This window comes from Marmota flaviventris, chromosome 18 (genome assembly GCF_047511675.1).
Source record: "Marmota flaviventris isolate mMarFla1 chromosome 18, mMarFla1.hap1, whole genome shotgun sequence".
Classification (NCBI taxonomy): domain Eukaryota; kingdom Metazoa; phylum Chordata; class Mammalia; order Rodentia; family Sciuridae; genus Marmota; species Marmota flaviventris.
This window is the reverse complement of record NC_092515.1, coordinates 602,528-625,806: the sequence shown is the minus strand read 5'-3', so window position 1 is coordinate 625,806 and position 23,279 is coordinate 602,528. Positions and strand designations below refer to the sequence as shown.

The window sequence follows — 23,279 nt, the reverse complement described above, 5'->3', positions numbered from 1 at the left end:
GCCTCTGGTGGGGAATGTCATTTGAGTCTTCTTCAACCCAAGATCCTTCAGATTATCTGTCCTAGCCTGTTCTGCACTCATGTGGAACCCTCATTAAGTCATCAGGTTGTGCCAAGGTGTGCACTCAGCCCCAGGCTCTGACAGGTATCAGTTCTTTATTATGCCTACAGGATGTGGGGTTGTTCTATCCAAGCTAAACTGTGAATGCACTGTCAAGCTTAATACACAGAGATCACGTGACTGTGTGTGCATGTCATGAAATGAAAGAGTATGTATGCACTTTTACAAGTGTCAGTCCACTTGTTCTGCTGTCGGATCTTCCAGTTCCAATTAATTTCACCTACTATTTCTGTACGAGTTATGGTGCATACCTGGCTCCCATAGGGTTGACTGACACTATGGAATTATAAACACAAGGGCACATTACCCTTGTAGAACCTAAAAAAGGCTTCCCTTCAACAGTGTTGGGCACTATGTGAGAGTCTATGGGAACTGAAGAAATTCATGATACCCCTCTTCATAGTGATCTGTTTTCACCAAAAACAGAGACATGAAGGCTACACATAAGACTATATACAGTTCTGCAGGTTTTTCTAGGTCCTGGGCAGCAAAGCAAATTAGAGTAAGAAATAATAATTACTTTTACTCATAATATCTGTATTAAGATATTAAAAATGGGGGCTCTGTAAAACTACTGATCATTCACACAGAGCTCAATTTTGTCTCCTCTCATCAGAAACTGTGAATAGAACCACAAAGACTATAGGTAGATTAAATAATAAAGCATTTATTAATGCATAAGCTAGAACAGTATGAAGAAAATTTCATGTTGGTGAATGGGAGACCGATAAAACTTTTCCATGAAGGTAAGGTAAGCCATTCCTAGAAGACTCTAGCAGACTGCAGATCAGCTCCTCCTGGTTAAAAAATAGGTCAGATATATGTTTTAATCAGTCAGAAAGCAGAAAGAATTGTCCTTGAAGGCCCAGGTTGTTCAAGAATTTCTCCTGGTCATAAGCAAACATGTACCTTCTTTTACAAGCTCAGATGACCAGTGAACACTGTGTTAGGTGGTAGAAGATGCCTTCTGGCAGTGATTTAACTCTGACAAAGGCTCCTGTAAGCTTTACCTGTCCCTGAATGAGTGGGACTCTCACCCCAGTGTGGGTGTTAGGAAGTATGATGTTCAACTTCAGGCAGGCAGTTCCCTCATAGGGCCTAATACTGACCAAAGAAATAGCACAATTCCTGCAGGTATAAGGCCTTTCTCAAGTGTGGACTTTCAGGAGCTAAGTGATGTTAAACCTTGGGCTGAAGGCTTCCTCACATTTGTTGCTTTTGTGAGGCCTCTCCATGGTGTGAGATTTTCGATGAAGAATGAGGCCAGAGTGCTGTGTAAAAGATTTCCCACATTTGCCGCACTCATATGGTCTTTCTCCAGTGTGAACCACCTGGTGCTGAATGAGGCCAGACTTCTGGATAAAGGATTTTCCACACTGACCACATTCATAGGGCCTCAAGCCGGTGTGAATTTTCTGGTGTTCAACAAGGGTGTAGCTCTGTCTAAAGAACTTCCCACATTCACCGCACTCAAAAGGTCTTTCTCCAGTGTGAGTCCTCTGGTGCCGAATGAGTTTGGATTTGAACATAAAGGCTTTCCCACATTCCCCACACTCATAAGGCTTTTCTGCAGTATGCACCTTGTGGTGTTTATTGAGGGTGGCTCTTTGGCTAAAAGATTTTCCACACTGGTCACACTCAAAAGGCCTAGCTCCACTGTGGATTAACTGATGTTGAATGAGGCCATACTTTAGGCTAAATGACTTACCACACTGTCCACACTCATAAGGCCTTGCTCCGGTGTGAATTATCTGGTGTTCAAGTAGGCTGTGGCTCTGTGTAAAGAACTTCCCACATTCGCTACATTCATAAGGCTTTTCTCCCGTGTGAGTTCTCTGGTGTCGAACAAGAGTGGATTTGGACCCAAATGCTTTCCCACACTCATCACACTCATAAGGCCTTTCTCCAGTGTGAATTCTGCAGTGTTCAATGAGGTTGGAGCTTTGGCTAAAAGATTTCCCACATTCACCACACTCATAAGGCCTTTCTCCAGTGTGCACTCTGTAATGTTTAATGAGGGTGGCTCTTTGACTAAATGATTTCCCACACTGACCACACTCATAAGGCCTCTCTCCAGTGTGGATTCTGCGGTGGTCATTCAAGTGGGAGGTCTGGCTGAAAGATTTCCCACATTCACTGCATTCATAAGGCCTCTCTCCATTATGGACTCTCTGGAGCTGAATAAGTGAGTACTTGCAGCAGTAGGCTTTCCCACATTTGGTAGATTCATAAAGCCTTTTTCCAGTGTAGACTCTTGGATGGTGAACAAGAGCATGTTTGTAGCTGGAAGTTTTTCTGCATTCACCCCAATTGTAATGATTTATTCCAATATGAAGATCTTCCCCACACTCAGTAACTGTATTTGGACTCTCACAGTTGGGAACAGACTGGGGCTGGATAAAGTCCAATGTGGCCAAGAAGCTTTTTCTAACATCCCCACAAGTTACAGGTTTCCCTTGGATTCTGCAGCTCTTCATAAATGAGGCTTTTCCCAAGTCTCTCTTCAAGGACATCTCTGAGCTGTGACAATTCTGCTCCTGGTTAAGGTTTGCACATATCCCAGTCAAGTATGGTTCCTGCCCAGGTTGATCAGCCAGGTGCAAAAGGTCTTTCAGAACTGGGACACACAGTTCACAGGGATAAGTCTCCTGGGTAGATACACCTGCCTTTGTAGTCTTGCCTTGTGACAATCCTACAGAAATCTGCTCAGAAGGTATCTCTTCATCCTCCATTCCATGCCAACAAACTGTAAGCAAACAAATTCTAATGAAATACATGTTGACACCATAGTGGGAGTACATTACTCATGTTTTAAAGTACTTCCTGTATAATATGACTTTTGTATGTGTGGTATTAAGGATCAAATACAGGATCTCATAAATGCTAGTGCTCTACCACTGAGCGATGCCCCCAGCCTGATTTTGTGATACTTTAAAAAACTTCTAAGACTAGGAGTAGTGGCACATGCCCGCAACCCTAATTATTTGGGAGGCTAAGGCAAAAGGATCACAAGTTCAAGGCTGGCCTAAGAAACTTAGAAATACCCTGTCTTAAAGTAATAAAAAGGGGTGTGAATGAAGCTCAACAATAGAATGCCACTGAGTTTAATCACCAGAACAAAACAAAGCAAAATGCTTTGCTGAAAGCCTTGCACAATGGCATGCCCCTGTAATCTCAGTTACTTGGGAAGCTGAGGCAAGAGTGAATGAGTTTCCATTTAAAAACAAACTAAATTTTGCTGTCTGGGGAAGAGAGCAAGGCAATTCTTACCAAAGGTCTGAGATGGAATCACACCATTCAAATGCAAAATAACCAATCCAGAGTCCATAATGCAGACTATATTTTCTATATGGCCTTGATACTTCAGTATGCCATAGTCCTCTGCCCCAATCACCCCAAGACAGGTAGTAGTCAAGTATGGCCAAGAGTCCCTTAATCCCAGGGTCCACTGCAATGATTAATGTACCCATCCTGAACTATTTACCATGCCCTACCTACTGGGCAGGAAGTCCAATAAAGACTATAGTTTAGTCTTTTCCCTTCTGCTTCGGCCTCACCACTGGGCACCTTCTCATGTAGGCCCATATATCATGGTACTATTCTCTTGCCACTTTAAATAATAAATTATTCTATCAATGACATTAAACTCTCACTCAGTCAACTCAATCAGTTAAAATCCTGCAGTACACTTTAAAACAGAAAGAGGAGGTCCTATCACATACATATCAAGGAATGAGTCCACACTGTATTGTTCTGAGGATGAGAAAGCTGGAAGCATTTTGAAGCAGTGGCTGCCGGGCAGTATTGAGCCTCTAAAGATCAAAAAGGGTGAGCTATCACCAGACAAAGAACACAAGGCTGAGTTGCACAACACGATGGTGAGGCAGGGCCTCAAATCTACTCCTCATCACTGACTTTGACAAGCCTTTGTCATCTGGTGACATGTGCATGCTGTCCCAAAGGCTAGTAGCATCCAGAACCAGGAAAGTACAATTGGAAAAAGGAATATTTACTGACGTTCACAAACTTCACCACAAATGGTCAGTGTTGGGAGGCAGTGCAGAGGATATGTGGCACATGGAGTACAGAAAGGAGGGAGCGGCAAAAGGCCAGAGACCACAAATAAGGAGTCAGCAAAAAATCAACAAAGATAAGGAAAAGGGCCAGGAGTGGTGCCACATGCCTGTGGTGCAAGCAGCTCAGGAGGCTGAGGCAGGAGGACTGCAAGTTCAAAGCCAGCCCCAGAAACTAAGCAAGGTCCTAAGCAACTTGACACTGTCTCTAAATAAATCATATAAAAGGGACTAGGTATGTGGCTCAGTGATTAAGTTCCCCTGACTTCAATCCCAGGGGAAGGAAAGGAAGGTAGACAGAAACAAAGGCTGACCAGTGGCATCAGCTCCGAAACTCTGGCAGACACCAGGCAGGCTGCTAGTTAGGGTTAGAAAACAGGCTGCTGGTTATGAGGAGAAAGTCTGGATGTCATACACTCCCTCGCGGCCACTCATCAAGGCCCAGAGTCCTCTGAGATGTGTGGCATGTTCATCCTATGACACCACCAGGGCTCTCACTTGCTCTCCCTGTGTGAAGCAAGTCCTAAAGGAAAGACAGGCCAGGTAATCCTGCAGCACTGCCCAGAACCACACAGCATACTACAGACCACAGGAAATGTCATCCAGAAGGAGGTGCAGACCTTGGGGAATAGTGACCCAAAGAGGGAGTAGAAAGTCAGGTGAGATCTGTCAGGCTGACTCTGTAGCTGACACCAGATACCTGAGGCCCAGACCCTCCCCTGCGCACTTCAGGGCAGCAAGAGCTAAGGCTTCTCGTGGCAGTGCACCAAGCTCATCCATGCACATGTGCCAAGACAGTGGAGAGGATTTCCACAGGCTCTGGAAAAGGCAGAACTGCCGCTAGAGGGAAAGTGGATAAATAGAGCCCAGCTCAAAACAGTGGGGTGGGGGCAAGAGTCTTACCTAGTGAGGTTACAAGTGCAAAGTTCTCCAACATCACACCAAGGTACAGTACCCGCTGATCCTCATCAAGGAGCCCCCACTCTTCCTGGGAGAAGTAAATGGCCACATCCTCAAAGGTCACACAGTCCTGCCAAGATGGGGAAAATTTAATCAGCTTCTCTCCTAGGAGCCCAAGTCCACTCCTCCTCCCTACCAGTCAGCCTTCCCTTGCTTGTCTTCCTTCCTGCTTTCTAACTCAGAGGAGACATCAATGGTATTGAGTCTCACCGTCTCCTCAAGGTCTGTGGTCACTGTGTCCTCCTTCAGCACCATCAGGCACCACACTCTCCTCTTGGTCCCATGGTCACTATCCTCCTTCAGCATCCCCAGGCAGGTGGGCTGGGAGAACCAGCTAAATGGCCTGACACATAGGTCCAGATCCCCAAAAGCCAGGTGATTTTCCTGGGGTCCCAAGATTGTGCCTCTCAGACTCAAATTTGAGCTCATCATCTTTGATGTCCTCAATGCCAGGCCATCAGTCATTTAGCTCACAATCCCCATAGTGTAAACGTCACTCCTTGAACCGCACTTCTCATATAGCCTCGCTCCTCAGCCACCTCCACCCCTGTGTCCCATACCGCAGGCATCTCTCTGGTTTCACCATATTACTCAGAACATGGCATCCAAAAAGCTTGGCAAGTTGATACAAGATCTAGTACTACCCAGAGCTTTGATAGTCCCCACTGCCAGAGGCAGTCCCTGTCCTGTTCTGCAGGCCACATTAATCCATTTTTACTAGCATAACAAAATATTTGAGGCAAACCACTGTATAAAGAAAGACATTTGGGCTCATATTTCTGGAGGTGCAAGGTCTAAACACTTCATCTGTGATGGCCTTCTTGCTGGCAGTCTCCTCAAGTAGCTCAGGGCATAACATGACAAGACACAGGAAACATGCACATGTCTATGCAATCTCTTTTCTACTTATAAAGCCAGCAGAATCCTACCACAGGCTACATCCTAACAACTTTACATAGCCCGAATCACTTCCCAAAGGCTCAACCTCTAAACATCACAGATTGTTTCCACTGTTAATAAGTGAGGCTGGGATTCACATTCCAACACATGAATCCTTCAAGAACACTCAGGCCACATCCCAACAACAGCTCCTCTGCTGAGCTCCTTGTTTCAACCTCAGCAACCCAGAACTGCCTCAGATTTCAGAAACCACAGCCCACTTCCACTTGTGCTGTACTTGATGTGCCCCGCCTCCAGGAACTGCCTGCCTCTCCTCCTGACCTTCATTCAATGGCCTGCCACAGTAGCCTTACACCTCAGGAATACCAACTCTCCTCATGAAAATTTATGCTGCTAATTTATGAAACTCAAAAGAAACACCACGGATTCTACAAAATTCTTGTGGATATAAAGTATGTTGAATAAGCATTAGTCCTAGCTTCAGTACCTCAGTTACTCCTAGGCCTTCACACTGATTTCATGGCAAACTGCCAGACCATCCTCTCTCCCATACCTTTCACTTCTCTCCCACATCTTTGTGACTCCCACAACTACCACCCAAGGACCCAAGCACAAGACACACCCATGGGTCCCCAGGCTCCTAATAGCATTACCAGCAAACCAGGATTCCCTTTTAATGGTGACCCAAGCTACACCCAGGACAAACACTGACCACTACCTTCTGGATGTGTCCTGAAACCCTCCCAAAAGCTCTAGTCCTGTGTGGTTAACTATCCACTTGAGGTCTAAACTAACTATTCTTTGAAATATCTCAGCCTCTAAAGATATCCCAAAATAAAACTGTGAATATTCCAAATTATTGACCCTACTACGAACTTATCCTGCTTAGTGGAGCTACTAGACCCAAACACCCCACTTCTATGAACCACAGATTCTTAAGTAAGAATCTCTCACCCTCAGTATCTATAAACCTGGTCTTTCTTACTTAAAAAGACTGATATAGGTAACTACAGCTACCAACTACATGGCCACCACATTGGTCCAGCCATTATTAGCTCTCACCTGACTGCTACAGTAGCCTTATCTTTGCTCCTCCTATCCCACCCTTCACACCCACAGTCTGGTCTCCATGTTGTAGCCACAGGAAATCTCCATCTTCTAATCCAAAACTTGCATTACTTGTCTCACTCCAGAAGAGACACGGAAAATCTGAGAAAACCATCACAGTGTGATTCCTGTTCTCTAGCTTTCAACTCCCTGCTTTCCTCAACAACTCAGCCCTATGTTCTAGTATTTGCTCACCAATTATCTAAACTTGGGACAACCTTCCACACCCTACTGTACTAGTTTCCAGCAAAAGAAACCACTTCAGATACCCCCTAGTCTAGACATGTGATTCCTGGGCTTGATGTAGTTGCTCAGGACCCAAGAAATAGAGAAGTAACATGAGAAGATCCCCAGAACATTAAAAAATGGAGAGACAGAGTGGGATCAGAATCATGGAAGTCCTGGCACACCCTCTACTCACCTGTGCGAAGTCCATAAGGGTTTTTGTAGTCATAGGAGCCTGTGAGAAGAGGAAGAGAGACAAGTGACCATGGTGGGGGTTCCCCTGACTCAGGCCTCCTTTTTCCCCCCGCCCAGCCCTGGGGATGACTGCATCATGGGTGGCCTCAGTGCCCCAGACCTGGGTGCTGTTAACTACGGTGAGAACTTGCACTAGGACTCCATCTTTGCTGCACCTCGGTGCTATCCCCTTTCCAGATGTTCTAACTTTGAGTTGCGTTTGGAAACTTTGAAAAACTTAACGCAGACCACGCTCTTCTGGGCACAACCCTCCCTGGCTATCAAAACCCTGAGGACAAGGGTGAAACGCCTGATTGCTGCTGGCTCAACCGTCCTAGTGAAATAGAAACCAGTCCCTTCGGCAGTCACGCTCTCCCACACCCTGGACACCAGCTTGGGAAGTGGGGACCCGCCCCTGAGCCCCGCGTCGTTCTGGACAGGGAGACCTGAAAGGTGGAGTGACACAGGAGGACCGCGCAGCCCCTCGGGGATCCGGGACTCGGGCGGCCCGGGGGACGCGGCGCTTACCCCGCCTGTGTCCTGAGGCGCGGCCACAGCCATCGGCTTCGCCGTTGTGCCGCGAAGACCACCCAGGACCCCTATAGCTGATGGAGCGTGCGGAACCGGAAAGCTATCACTGCGACCTTCCGGGAGCGACGCCGGAAGTCCCGCCCCGAGCTACAGAACAAACGCGGTGGCGCCCTCTGCCGAGCGCTCATTGGCCGGGTCTTAGCGTGGCATCCTGGGTAACGTAGTTCTCACGCTCCGCAGGGCGGTCTGCGTGGCTCTCTGGGAACCACAGCCGATCGGCCTCGCGGGGCGCTGGGAGATAGCGTCACCGCCTTTGGAAAGCGGGGCGGGGCTTCGCACTTCTTAAAGGGACTGCGGCCAAGTTGTCTCTACTAGAGTTTCCACGTGGACGCGGAGAGGCGTGTCCGCCCTGTGCGCAGGCGAACAGCCGTTCGCTCGCGCTTCTTAGCGGGTTTCGGGGGCGGGTCCAGGAGCAGAGACGGGGCCGGAGTCCACTCGTGGTGCAGCAGACCTGGGATGTAGGCGCTGAGCTCAGCCCGGGGCAGAAGTGACTTCCTCCTGAGAAGCTGATCTGCAGACACAAAAGGGAAAGTGGAGAAGCTCTGGGAGAGAGCCTCGAGGGTGGGGAGACGCCCCGTGAGACACGGCCACCGAGAAACGCCGAGGGAAGGCAGAAAAGAAGCTTGAGGTGCTGCTCCTCCAGGAGGGAGCAAGTCCGCCCACCGCCCGTGGCTGCTCAGGTGGAGCCTGATGCCCAGGCTGGCCAGGGAGGTCTTGCTGCTGGCAGTGGGGACAGTGACGTCAATCTCCCGCCCAACATCCCGGAGGTCCCACGCGGCTTGTCAGCCTGAAGGGTGAATCCAGAGCCCTCGCAGCCCTCGATACGTGAAAATCGGCAGAGAACAGCACTTAATGTTTCAAAGCTGTTTAGGGAAATGATTTTGTGATCTCAATAAAGGGAGAAGAAGACCCTCAAGTGATAGACTCAAGTCATATATTTACTTTTTAAAAAATAGCATGTTTCCATGTCCTGTTGAAGATCCAATTTGTTATGTGGAGTTTGGTCCCTGGAAGAAATCTGGATTTCCCTGACATCCTGTGGGGAGTGGAAGAGAGACAGATGGAGGAGAGATTCAACTGCAAATCTGGAATGAGCAGTGGGGAACATACGCAGGTACCTCTGGAAATGGAATAGGCCTTAAGGAGGTGATAGAGGAGAGAGAGTTTCCCTTTTGAGAAAGTAAGTATAAGTCCCTAATGGGAGGTGAGAAGAGAAGGGCAAATTGATGAGGAGAGGGAATATTGAAAATAGGGAAAGTCAAATCAAAACCACAAGGGTCCTCTGCACATCTATCAGAATGCTACTAAAACAAACAAAAAACAATATCAAGGATGCGGAGAAGTTGGAACCCTTATATACCTGCAGTGGGAATATGAAATGGTAGAGCTATTGTGGAAAAGAGTCTAGCAGTTCCTCAAAGTTTAGAAACTGCCACCTGAGACCTTGTTTACACATTCTAAAGAACTGAAAGCATGAATTCAGGTACCCGTACACTCAGGGCCGTGGTAACGTTATTCACAGTGTCTGAAAGGTAGAAACAACCTAAGTATCCATCAAAGATCTGTGAATTTTAAAAAAATGATACATTCAAACAATGGAATAGTCATAAAAGGGATAAAGTTATATACGACACAACAAAGATGAACTTTGAAAAATATTCTAAGAAGTGTTAGTCACATTCAAAATAACAAATATTTTATTCCACTTTTATGAAATATCTAGAATAGGCAAACTCAGAGAGACAAAAAACAGAGGATACCAGAGGCTGAGGGCACAGGAAATAAAGAGTTACACTTAATGTATACACATTTTCTTTTGGGTTGATCAAAAAATGTGTTGGAAATAGTAATGGTAGGTTTACAACATTACAAATTCACTTAACACCATTGAATTGTATTCTTGAAATTCATTAAAATGGTGCATTTTACATTACATGTCATTTACCACTCTGCACAAAAACCACACAAGCAGAGATTTTCTCCAAATCTCAGAATATTTTCCCCTATCACACTATTTCATATTCATGAATATTTCCTTTGAAGCTAGAGCAGTTTGAGTAGTATTTATTTATTTATGCACATAAAGTTTATTTTAGGCCTCTTATAGGACTTACAATGTCTAAGATTGAACTGCCCCATTCTACATAGAATGACACATTTCTATAAAGAATGTGCAATTTATTGCCCTAAACATTAACGTATAGTAGAAGGGATGACTGAAATAGCTGTAGAGAACATGGAAGAAGTTGCTTCTTTGTTAGCAGTCCATGAAACCACAGAAACGAGTGTCGCTGTGAATGAGCACCAAGGGACTGAATGCTGGGAAACATGAAGACAAAATCATAGAGGTATTCACCAGCCACTGACCTGGGATTACAGCAAGAGTCATCCAAACATGCAAGACAGAAGAGAAAGAGTAAAAGATGCAAAAGGAGCTCACAAGGATCAAAATGGTGCATGTAACTTGACCCTCAGGGGAATGTCTGAAAGTCTGCCCATGGATGTAAATGTGTGGCATTCGCTGTCTGTGTCTGTGCAGGAAAAGGACCATAAATCCACTGGCCCAGGCCATGAGGACCAAACACAAGAAGTCAACTGTGAAGAATAAGAATGCAACTAGAAACTTTTTAAAGCTATCTGGATTAAGTGAGGAACAGTATCCATGATTTATTTTTACACTTAAATTTTTGCTGTTCATTGGACCAATCACTTTGATAGGAACAAATATATTTATCAACAGTTGCAGGATCCAGAAGAGAAAACAACTGAAGGCAATGCACCTTGGGGATTTCATTCTGAGCTCCAGCCACTTGGAGAAATTGGGGTAAAGTTTTATGGCCTGGAAACCACTGAGGAAGCAGGTGGTGCTGAGGGAGACCCCTCTGGCTACTCTGTGAAAATAGAAGAGAAGTTTACATCCAGCTTCATCCAGGAAGTAGTTCAGTCCAAAAGCTGCCACTGTCTGAGGGATCCCTCTGGAGAAAAGTACCATGGAATTGGCTAATACCAGTTAGTGGAGGACCATGTCTGTGGGTTTTACATTGTGTCCAGTGAGCAAAGTGAAGTTATAAAGACAAAGGAGGGAGATATTTCCAAGGACTCCCACTCCCATCTGAATAAGGAAGATAACCCCAATTTCCAACTTAACAATAGCCATCACATTGCATGCTTGGTACAGTGATTTTGATTGGAATAAAGGAATGGGTAGTTAGACAAACAAAAAGAAATATTACCATCATCTTGCCCAGTAACCTTTACTGCTAAACCTAATAAATATTTTCTAAGTTTAAGTAAGCATTAAGTATGTGTGCCTGTGGATTCAGAAGGTGTTCTTGAAAGTTCTACTTGGAAGCAGTTTAAATGTCATCCCACAGGAAGTAGGTGAATGCATTATGGTTCATCTGCACAGCAGATAACACCTGTAAACTGAGTGGGGAAGATCTGTATACTCTGATTTACTAACTGATTGCTTTTTGAAATGAAAAGCCAAGTAAAAAAATTATGTATGAAGTATGCCAAAGTTTTTCCACATATGTGGAGAAATAAAAATACAGGAACAGAATACATACAGATTTAGAAGAAAATCTTCTAAAATAGTGGCTTTATTTTTGCAAAATAAATATTTCATATAGTAAACATGGTTGAATCAAATTAAATGTTTTAAAAACACAAAATTGAAAAGTGGAAAGAAGAGCAAATATTCAGTTGGTGACCTCTGTGAAAATGAAATACTTCAAGTGAATTGAAAAATATATCATTTCAACTGTATATCCTAGAGGCAAAATTATCTGTCAATAAAGCTTAAATTTTGCTTATATATTTTACAAAAGGGTTGATGTATTTTTGAAACAAATATATTAATTTAAGTGGAAAATAAGACTTTCAATGTAAGAGAAAGTGAGTGGTAATATAAATAAAACCTCCATTTGATAGAAACATTCAATATTAACTTATTTAAGAAAATGTTTTGTACTAGAGATCAAACTCAGGGACTCTCATTTACTCTGAGCTACATTCTTGCCCCTGAAACACACATACGCACAAATAAATATTACATCAATTTGTAAGTAAATGCATAAAAATATATACTCTCCTTCCTTTCTACATTGAAAAACTGTAGAAATTATAGGCAACCAAATACCAATGCCTATTTCTAGCAACCAGGTTTTGGTCTCTAAAATTTCTCAGTATAAGAAAGAAGTGTCTTTGAGGGTGAAGGCAGTTTATTTCAGATCTAGAGCAGAAACTTTCCAAGATTCTTTTGGAAAATCTGATCAAATAAGGGATGTGAGGAAATTGAGAGAAAGCTGAGGTCACTTGAAGTAGACTCAGGACCATAGGAAGAAACTACCATTGTACAAAATTAGGTAATAGTCACTCTGAAGGATTGATGCTCATAACCGAGCCGCATACGGTAGAAGTGACATGACAGTAACTGATAAGGTTTATGCTGGGAGATGTTGGGAAAACCCATGCATTCTTGTGAAAATCAATGGAGGGAATGCTAATCCTCTATCCTACCTATAGCTCTATAGATGCTATTTCATGTTAAGAAATTTCTGTTTGGGGTAAGAATGTATCACACTTCAAAATATTTACCATCACGTATAAAAGATAAAATAATAGAAGTTTCAAGATCGTTTTTAGAGAGCCTTCCTCAGAACAATTCCTTCTTCCAAAAGCACTGAAGCTTCATTGTTGGATGGTGAAATATGAGGATGTTTGAAGTCAAGAAGGAAAAATACTATCACGCTGGCGGTGCCTGGTTGAATTATCTTCTGGCATGGTCATTTCTACCACACAGAGACCTCAGCCGTGAGATGAATGTCCACTTCCATGACTGAGAATTGAAATACACATTTGAGAAACATTCTAGAAACAGGAAATGTTATTAAGATCAATAATATCATCTAGAATAGTCACAAGTCAAGACAGTTGAAATTTTTCTTTTATGTAAGCAATAATCTTAAATGTACAAGCAAAAATACATTAGTAAAACGGGGGAGATTTTGGAGCCAGATTGATAAAGTAATACAAAGGAAACATTGAATGACAACCAAAGGTGGTATTTAAATTATAGAACTTATTTTAAATAATAGCAAAGAAATCTGTTGTCCTAGGTAGATGTCTTTCCAGTATTTTTAGTAATTCAAAGCACACTAATATGTACCTTATTAAATAAAATGTCAATGAAAATGTTAACATTTCCTAATTTCCTCTACGAATATCAAAAGGACAAAACATTTAAAAATCAGTTTAAAGAAAATAACTTACTATGTGTAAAGTATAATAAGAATTGCAGTTTGCTACTGGAAAAAACTAAAAATGTGACAGAACTTGTAATGACCTAGGTTGGCAGATATTTACATAAGAGAGCTTCAGAAGAACTTATATATGGTTGAAGTGAATGACGGCCTGGGGGGAAAGCTTGTTCAATAATCACCACTGAAGTCTGTGAAGATTTAATTAAAACTTTAGAGGTACATTTCTAGCTTTAATCTTAGAAGAAAATAATAAATACTTGATATAAATATATATAATATAAAATCTCTCAGATAAAAATATCGCAGGATATTTTTCATAATTTTGTCTTAGCAAAGTATTACTAACCTTGTGTCAAACCTGATGTCCCAAAAGTTTTTGGTGTTTTCATAAAATGTAACTTTTTTTCTTTTGGTACTGGGACAGGAACCAGAGATGTTCCACTATCAGGTACATCCCCAACACTTTTTATTTTTTATTTTCAGACAGGGTCTTGCTAAGTTCCTTATGGCCTTGCCAAGTTGCCAAGACTGGCCTGGACCTTCCAATCCTCCTGCCTCAGCCTCTCTCATTGCTGGAATTACAGGCATGTGGCACCACATCTGGTGATATTTGTACCTTTTTTTTTGAGAGAGAGAAAATTTTTTGATATTTATTTTTCAGTTTTTTCATCAGACACAACATCTTTATTTTTTATTTTTATTTTATGTGGTGCTGAGGATTGAACCCAGCGCCCCGGGCATGCCAGGTGAGCGCGTTACCGCTTGAGCCACATCCCCAGCCCGATATTTGTACTTTTTATAATAGAAAGTTTTCCTCACTCTCCCACCTGCTTGGGCAAACCCCTCCTGTGGGACTCCCCAGTGTGGGCCCTTGCACATGAAGTGACTGTTTCTCTAGGACCTGTGTGAGTACAGTTAACTTGTACCTTTCCAGTGTCCTGTCTTGTGGCGCAGCTGATTGTAGTCTGAAAAGATACAGAACACTGCATACTTACAGAGGTTTTTTGAAGATCATTCAGATTGCCAATTCATAAAATTTCGCTAAATTAATTTTCCAGAAAAATCATGCAATTTAACATTGAAAAAATTAAATCATTTGCAAAAATATTGCAATCAAATCTCAACAAATGGGATAAAGAGAACAGTTTATGTGTGAGTTTGGGGGAGACATCACTTTTGGTCAAGGACTGGACTAGTGATGATAGGACAAAGAGAAGTGTGGGTAGTGGTCACACCCCAGGGACACTGATTAGCACCTCTCACAGGAGAAGACAGAAGGAGAATTCAGTCTGCAGGGAACTTCCTGGGTGATTATGAAGTGGTGGCCAAGATCCCCAACAGTGAAGCATTGTGACCTCTCTGGCTAGCAAGGGGAACAGGTGTGGGGAAGAGTATCTGAGTAAACATGCACCTCACATTCACACCTTTGTTGATTTCTTAAGGATCTTACAGCAAAGTTCTGGTTTTTTTCAGTGCTGCAGATTGAACCCAGGGCCTTGTGCATGTGAGGCCAGCTCTGTGCAGCTGAGCCATATCCCCAGCAACCAGAATATTAGCTTTTAGATTCAAATTTAACATTTTGTAATATTTGAAATTCCAGTAAATATTGAAAAGAGAAATTTGGGGTGTGATAAGTGGAATTAAAAATAGGTAATGAGGGCTGGGGTTGTGGCTCAAGCAGTAGCGCACTCGCCTGGCATGCGTGCGGCCCGGGTTCGATCCTCAGCACCACATACAAACAGAGATGTTGTGTCCGCCGGGAAACTAAAAAATAAATATTAAAAAATTCTCTCTCTCTCTCTCTCTCTCTCTCTCAAAAAATAGGTAATGAAATTAGAGCAATAAACTAAAAAGGGGGGGAAAGGTAAACTGCAGGAATCATGTGAAAAAGACTTTATGAAATGAATTTAAGTCTGCTCAAGTATGAAGTCCTGGTTTGGGAATCCATGTTTCCCAGGGCTAGAGAAAACACTTAGGAACCTGCAAATCTGTGAATTGCATAAACATGGTGATGCTTGAAATACAACATAGATTAAAGCTTATATCCCTTTGTCATAGAACATTTGGAGACAGGGATGATTTAAACTAGGTGATTCCTACTTTCAGAGGGAAGGATGTGATGTTCATCAAACAAGTTCTCCAATTAGAATTTTTATTGTTTTTATCTTTATCCTTTTAGGTTGCTTTTTTTTTTTTTTTTAAATGAATCTTGTGATTAGGGGAGAAACAGCAGGAGATTAATAGGAGAATGAGAATGGCAAGGCACGTTGGACATCTGCTTACGTGCCTGGGTGATAATATCACCTTAAGACTAAGATGTCCCTGAAAATTCTTTTGTGAGCCCCCATTAGCCATGCGTACTTTAATGACTCCACACCTGGGACGGGGATGGGAGAGATCAGGCTGATGGAGGCAGGAAAGGCACCAGATGCAACAGCTGCTCTCGGAAAGAGTGATTTCACACTTTGTGCAGAAATATACCTGTGGCCAGTCACACAACACCCCCACACTACACACTATACACTACACACACACACCACACTGCACACACACCACACTGCACACACACCAAAAACAGAGCACATACTAACTACACACTATACCCACAGACACCACACTACACACTATACACTACACACACACACACACACACCACAAAACAGAGCACATACTAACTACACACTATACACACAGACACCACACTACACACTATACACTACACACACACACACACCACAAAACAGAGCACATACTAACTACACACTATACCCACAGACAGCACACACACACACACACACGTCCTTTGTTCCTGGGGATTTCCTGTGATAGAATTCTCCTATAAATCAAACACTTATCTGACAAAATACAGATACTTACCAAGTGGCATCTGAGGTGCACACAGTGGGTGTCAGTGCAGTGTCTGCGCAGGAGTGGGGAGGGGCATCTGAGTCTGAAATAAATGACTGCAACTCCATGATCTCACCTCCTTCTTGGGAAGTAATTAGCATTTCACCTGTGACTGCAGCGGCAATAAACATCTGCGTGGGGACTTGAGATCATGTTTGGAAAACAACATTGTACAAAGCACCCAAAGCAATTAATATTGAAATGTGGTTCTCCACAATAATTGAGAAAATATCTGGGACCAACTTACCTTTTTTTTCCTCATTAAACTTTTTGTTTTAATGGGTCTCAAAATTCTGTGACAGATTTTTGGTCAAGTTGTTTCCATTAAAAAGTACTGATTTTAAAAACTCATAACCTAAAACTGCCACACACAAAGACCAAAATGGTCTACAAGACATTTCCTTTCCTTCTGAAGGTCGAACGATGCGTAGTTATCATTAACCAGTCTTTTACTGTCAAACCTGAATGGCCAGTTGAGACACACCCTTCTGAGGCTGTTCTTCACCCCTCTTTAAGCCTGGGGGGCAGGGGGCAGGGGTCATATCCCTTTAGCCCTCTGAGCTCTCTGGGCAGACTTGGTGACCTTGCCAGCCCAGCAGCCTTCTTGTCCACTGCTTTGATGACACCCACAGCAACTGTCTGCCTCAGACCACGAACAGCAAAGCGACCCAGAGGAGGAGGGTCAGAGAAGCTCTCGGCACCCTGGGCTTTCCTGGAACCAATCAACGGTGGCAGCATCACCAGATGTCAAGAATTCAGGGCCGTCTTCCCGCTTCTTACCTGAACGGCGATCCATCTTTTCTCTCAGCTCGGCAAACCTGCCAGCCATGTGAGCTGTGTGACGGTCCAGAACAGGAGCAGAGCCAGCACTGATTTGGCCTGGATGGCTCAGGTCATCACCTGGGCAGTGGAACCAGCTGCTTCCATAGGTGGGTCATTTTTGCTGACACCAGCATCACTGCCACGGCGCACATCTTTGACAGACACGTTCTTGACATTGAAGCCCACATTGTCTCCAGGAAGAGCTTCACTCACAGCTTCATGGTGCATCTCAACAGACTTTACTTCAGTTGTGACATTGACTGGAGCAAAGGGGACCCATGCCAGGCTTGAGAACACCAGTCTCCACTCGGCCCACAGGGACAGAACCAATGCCACCAATTTTGTAGACATCCTGGAGGGGCAGACGCAAAGGCTTGTCAGTTGGACGAGTTGGTGGCAGGATGCCATCTAAAGCTGCAAGCAATGTGGTTCCACTGGCACTGCCCTCTTTACGGGTGACTTTCCATCCCTTGAACCCAGGCATATTAGCACTTGGCTCCAACATGTTGTCACCATTCCAACCAGAAATTGGCACAAATGCTACTGTGTCAGGGTTGTAGCCAATTTTCTTCATGTAGGTGCTGACTTCCTTGACGATTTCCTCATATCTCTTCTGACTGTAGGGTGGCTCAGTGGAATCCATTCTGCTAACACCATGATTAGTTGTTTTCACACCCAGTGTGTAGGCCAGAAGGGCATGCTCATGGGTCTGCCCATTTTTGGAGATACCAGCTTCAAATTCACCAACAGCAACATCAACAATCAGGAAAGCACAGTCAGCCCGAGATGTGCCTGTAATCATGTTTTTGACAAAGTCGCTGTGTCCTGGGGCGTCAATGATAGTCACATAATACTTGCTGGTCTCAAATTTCCACAGGGAGATGTCAATGGTGACGCCATGCTCACGTTCAGCTTCCAGTTTATCCAAGACCCAGACATACTTGAAGGAGCCCTTTCCCATATCAGCAGCTTCCTTCTCAAAATTTTCAATGGTTCTTTTGTCGATCCCTCCACATTTGTAGATCAGATGGCCAGTAGTGTTGGACTTGCCCGAATCTACATGTCCAATGACAACGATGTTGATGTGAGTCTTTTCCTTTCCCATTTTGGCCTTCATTTAGCGGGGTTTTCACAACACCTGTGTTCTGGCGGAAAACCCATTGCAAAAAAGGGAACTTACCTTGACTAATGATGATGATTTCTTTAGGGTAAGAATCTAGTGGTGAGACTGTAGCATCATATGGCAGGTACGTATTTGCCTGTACAAGAAAGGTCCAAACACTTTTGTAAATTGGATGCATAGTTTCTCCCTTCTGCCAGCCATGTTTGACCACTTTAATTTCTCCACATCTGCACCAGCTGGTACTGTCAGTCTTTCCCCTAATTTTGCATGTGCTGGTGAGCATATCATACTATCCTGCCGTGGCTTTAATGTTAATTCTTGTAATGAATAATGATGTCAAGCATGTATTCATGTGCTTATGTGCCATTTGGAAATAAAAGAACATTCTTGAATATGAATATGTTCATATCTTGAATTTTTACTATTTCTTATTATTTTGGTGGGAACTGAATTCAGAGGACTCTACCACTGAGCTACACCTCCAGCTCTTTTATTAAACAAACAGACTTTATTTTCAGATAAGTTCGCAATAAATTGCCCAGGCTGGCCTGGAACTTGGAATTCTCCTGCTTCAGCCTCCTGAGCATCTGGGTCTTATGAAATTTTTAAAGCTGACTGCATGCACATGCTCTTTACATACTCTCTATACAACTAAATTGTCAGAAGTATAATTTGAAAATCTTTTCTCCTAACTAACTTTCTCATTGTGCTGATTCTCTTGGGAAGAGCAAATTTTAATTTTTCATGAAATTTAATGTATACAAATATAATTTTTCACTGTCATTTTCCAATTCTATTTAGGAGTAATCACTAGCCTAAGATATGAGAAAGTTTCTCCTAGTTTTTATTTGAATATCTCATAATATAGCTCTTATAATAAGTCTAGAATACTTTTCATTTTTTAAAGGAAAAGTCCAATTTTCACTTATGGATATCAGATTATCTCAGCACATTTTCATATAAATTATGCTGACATCTTAATAATCCATGAATTCATGTGTACATGTATCTGATCTATTTCTACATTGTTCCCATGACCTGTGTGTTGATCATTATATGTTATACCTCATTTTCAAATTAATTAGAATTTTGAAAATAAATCTTAGTGTTAACATTATTGATTGACTAATCACAGTTGTACACATTTATAGGGTACAATGTGACATGTTGCTATATATGTATACCATATGTAATGCTTAAACCAAGCTAATCAACATATCCTCCAACTATTTAGCTCTCATTTTATGGTATTTGTTAAAATTTAAAATAATGTTAGACTTATAGTAAAGTTGCAAGATATAATATAGAGAGATTTTGTATGTACTTCACCAGTTTGCCCTAAAGTTAATATTTTATGTGCCATCAACAATCATCAGAAGTAGGAAATCAGTCTTGATACAACACCTGACATGAACTATAAACTCTCTTTCGAGTTCCTCAGGTTTCCACTAATGTCCTTTTTCTGGTCCAGAATCCAACCAGGATGCTCCTTAGTCTCAAGTTCATGACAATTTGTTGGTTTTCACTGGCTTTTGTGACACTTTAACTTCTTGAAGAACAATGGTCCAGTGATTTGTAGAAGGTCCTTCAAGTTGGGATATATGACATTTTTGTCATGGATGGGTTGATGTTATGCATATTTTTCCAGAATGCTCCAGAAGAAATGCACCTTTCCCAGTGGGCCATCTTGGAGAGACAAGGTGCTCATATTTAGGACTATCGATATTAACCTTGGTCACTTGCTTCAGCTGGTGTTTGCTGGTTGATCCTCTCTGAAGTTCCTGTTTGCTTATTTCAATAGGATGTGCCACTGGGAAATGCATGCAGTTTTTACACAATGATAATTGTTCCAGAGGATGTACTTCAATGTGGGGAAAAAAGACAGTGGAAGGAGCATTATAAAAGCCCAAATATTGTCAGTATTCCCCAGAGAAACAGAACCAACACGTGTGAGTCTCTGTGTATGTGTCTGGAAGTTTAATTACTTATTTATTATAAGGAATTGGCTCATGAAACTATGGGGAGTGAGAAGTCCAAAGATCTGCCATCTTCAAGAAAGCCATGTGTGGGGGAGTGTTCATTGTGAATGGCAGCAGGATGAAGACTGAGAGAGCCAGTGTTTCTGTTTGAGTCCAAAGGAAGGAAAGAGCTGATGTACAAGGCAGGGCAGTCATGAGGAGGTGTTCCCATTTAGCCATGGGAGGGTTTGTGTTCATGTTCTCCTCAGGCTTTCAACTGATCAAGGCCCACCAACATTGGGAAGGGCATTTTTCTTTACTTATTCAAATGTTAACTCATTCGTCCACAACCTGATTGTCTGACCAAATATCTGGGCATCCTGTGGCACTGTCAAGTTAAGACACAAAACTCACCATCGTATGTCCAAACATTGTCAAAGTGGCTCCCATTCTCCTCTCCCTAAACCAAACTTAATATCCAAAATAAAGCCAGTCACAAGCTTGTAATTCCTTCAACAAGATACAAGGCAAAATGCCTTACCTCTTTTCCCAGGAGGAGGTAGAGCGTTGAGTGACATTTTAACAATACTGACAGCTACAATACTAAGTCAGTGCACCTTATGCTACATGATAAGGGAATAAGAGAGGAAAGAGAACACAGAGATTTTCTAAGCACACACACACACACACAGACACACACACACACACTCAAGGCAACATAAGGAGTAAAAACTCATGACAACTACATTTGTCACTTTGGTAAACAAAGGCTGCACAGTTGCAGAAGTTATTTGAAACTACTTGCCTCCACAATGCGCTCCATGTTTTCTTTGCCTTCTGCAAGTATCTGTGGTGCTAAAGCTATTGACCTCATAGTGTGACCAACAGCTCCAGTTCTGAATTGTTCAGGCGATTCCTAATCCTGCCTGCTGACGTTGCCACAGTTTTTCATCGCCCTTAGCCAGGCACATTAATATAAAGAAGCCCAATGGGACTTACTCTTCCATACCTCCAGTCTAATAGTCCAGTGTCTCTTGTGAGTCAAGACCAACTCCCCTGGTCAGCATGGTAACTCCTGTCTTTGCTTGTTGGTTCAGAGGCCTGAAGAATTAGGCAGAAGGGAATGAAAGGAAAGGAGGAGATATGTAGGTAGGAAGAATACTAGGATAAATTGGACATTATTATCCTAGGATATTCTGACCAAGGGATGGAAAGCCACAACATTTCAGAGAGCTCCATCATGTTGGAAGTTAATTTGCATAATCCATGGAATCCCAGTGCTGTTTATCAGTGGATCCCAGGGTTTCCTCCAGGATCTATGGGGGACAAGGGAAGGGTGACCTTCACCACCATGGCATCTGTCAAGGGACTGAAGCCGGGTGAGTCCACACTTTCCTACACTTAGATTATTATTTTGTTTGCTTCATCCTGTCTTAAGGGGTCTCAGTAGTTTGCTGAGTGCCTAAGTATGCTGAGAAGCTGCTATGAAGAGTCAAAGGCTGAAGTTATGTGAGAACCCATATCTTCAAGAGATTCTAGTAAGTAGGCAGTCATTTGTTTTTATGTGGGTGTGATACTGGGAATTGAATGCAGGGTCTCTCTATGACTGGAGTACATTGCCAGCTTATTATTATTATTATTATTATTATGATTATTATTTTGGCACTGAAGAGTGAACACAGGGACACTAGGTAACTAAGCCACATCCCCAACTCCTTTTAAGTTTTTTTGTATTTTGAGACAGGTTCTCACTAACTTGCTCAGGGCCTACCTAAATTGCTGAGGCTGGCAGGAAACTTCCGATACTCCTGCCTCAGCCTCACAAGTCACTGGGATTACAGGTGTGTACCACCACACCCAGCTCCATGGTTTATTTACCATTTTTCATTCTTGAGATAGCATGTTTATAAGTTGCCCAGGCTGGCCTTGAACGTGCAGTCCTTCTGCCTCACACTCTCAAGTAGCTAGGATCACAGGAAGGCTTCAGTGCCCCAGCCCATTTGTTGTTTTAATGAATAACACAGCAGTGAGAAGGGCAGCTTCCTGCCTCTGAGCCGTTGGATGTCTTGTCACCTAGGTGGTCCAGAGATTCAGGAGGCATGAGAAGAGACTCCCAAACTTCTATGCTGAAGGAGTTTCCAAGATTATTAATGGAAGTGCATATTGATTAATTTTGGTGATGAATTTGGTAAATGAACTGGCAAATGGGAAATACACTGCCTCATGAACACTGTGAGACTTAACTGGGTATTGGGTATTGGACCTATTGATCTTCACGTACTCACAGCTTGTTCATTTTCCTTAACACACACACTGCTGTCAGAACCATTTATCTCTGGCAATGGTTTTGCTTGTACTTTGCAGAGATGGCATTTGTGAACCTGGTTTCATCAGATTCTGAGAGACCTTGAAGACATGACTCACCAACAGAATCAAACCCATCTAAGGACTGAACCAAAGCTCCTCAATACCATCCTGCAATAAGAGGTAGCAAAATTCTGTGGGGAACAAAGGGCTGATTCCTGATCAGAGTAAGGACCTTACAAGATGCCTCTGTAAGGTCTATATTTTGTTTGTTTTGCTCCAGAGGAAGTGCTAAGGAAAATGGTGACATGATCAAACACAAAAGAAACCAACTGGGAGAAAATCACTGACTTATCTGGAGAAACGTGATCATCAGAGTAAATAAGAGAAATGCAATTACACCAAATTGGACATTTAAAAGTTCATAAATCCACATCAATAGAATGATGAAATGTATAAGGCCCCAAATGGAAACTGATAGGATGGAAAAGTCTACCTCATGGTACACTGTCCACTCATGAATGTGGGCTGAGGTCAGAAATCATCGTGGTGGCTAAAAGTGTGGGAGTAACACTGGTATGGACCAGGATCTTTACACAGTTCAAAATATCACCAACTATTCCCTAAATACAAAGGAAAACTAGTAAGCATCAAGTCCAGACATGAAAGGTTAACCTGAGCAGAAATCACA

General features: G+C 42.9%; 1 protein-coding gene and 2 pseudogenes across 1 annotated transcript; all 3 read right to left on the bottom strand.

Moving 5' to 3' along the window:
* Positions 1 to 767: 767 nt before the first annotated feature.
* LOC114079748 (zinc finger protein 416-like) lies at positions 768 to 8,245 on the bottom strand. Its single transcript, XM_027921130.2, has 4 exons — positions 8,148 to 8,245; positions 7,582 to 7,620; positions 5,097 to 5,223; positions 768 to 2,866 (listed from the first exon to the last, which is right to left on the bottom strand). Exons 1-4 carry the CDS (start codon positions 8,178 to 8,180, stop codon positions 1,290 to 1,292), a joined length of 1,776 nt encoding a protein of 591 aa, XP_027776931.2. The 5' UTR covers positions 8,181 to 8,245; the 3' UTR covers positions 768 to 1,289.
* A 2,222-nt stretch (positions 8,246 to 10,467) lies between these two features.
* LOC139702758 (vomeronasal type-1 receptor 1-like) lies at positions 10,468 to 11,367 on the bottom strand (annotated as a pseudogene).
* Positions 11,368 to 16,919: 5,552 nt separating this feature from the next.
* Positions 16,920 to 18,308, bottom strand: LOC114079789 (elongation factor 1-alpha 1 pseudogene; annotated as a pseudogene).
* Positions 18,309 to 23,279: the final 4,971 nt, after the last annotated feature.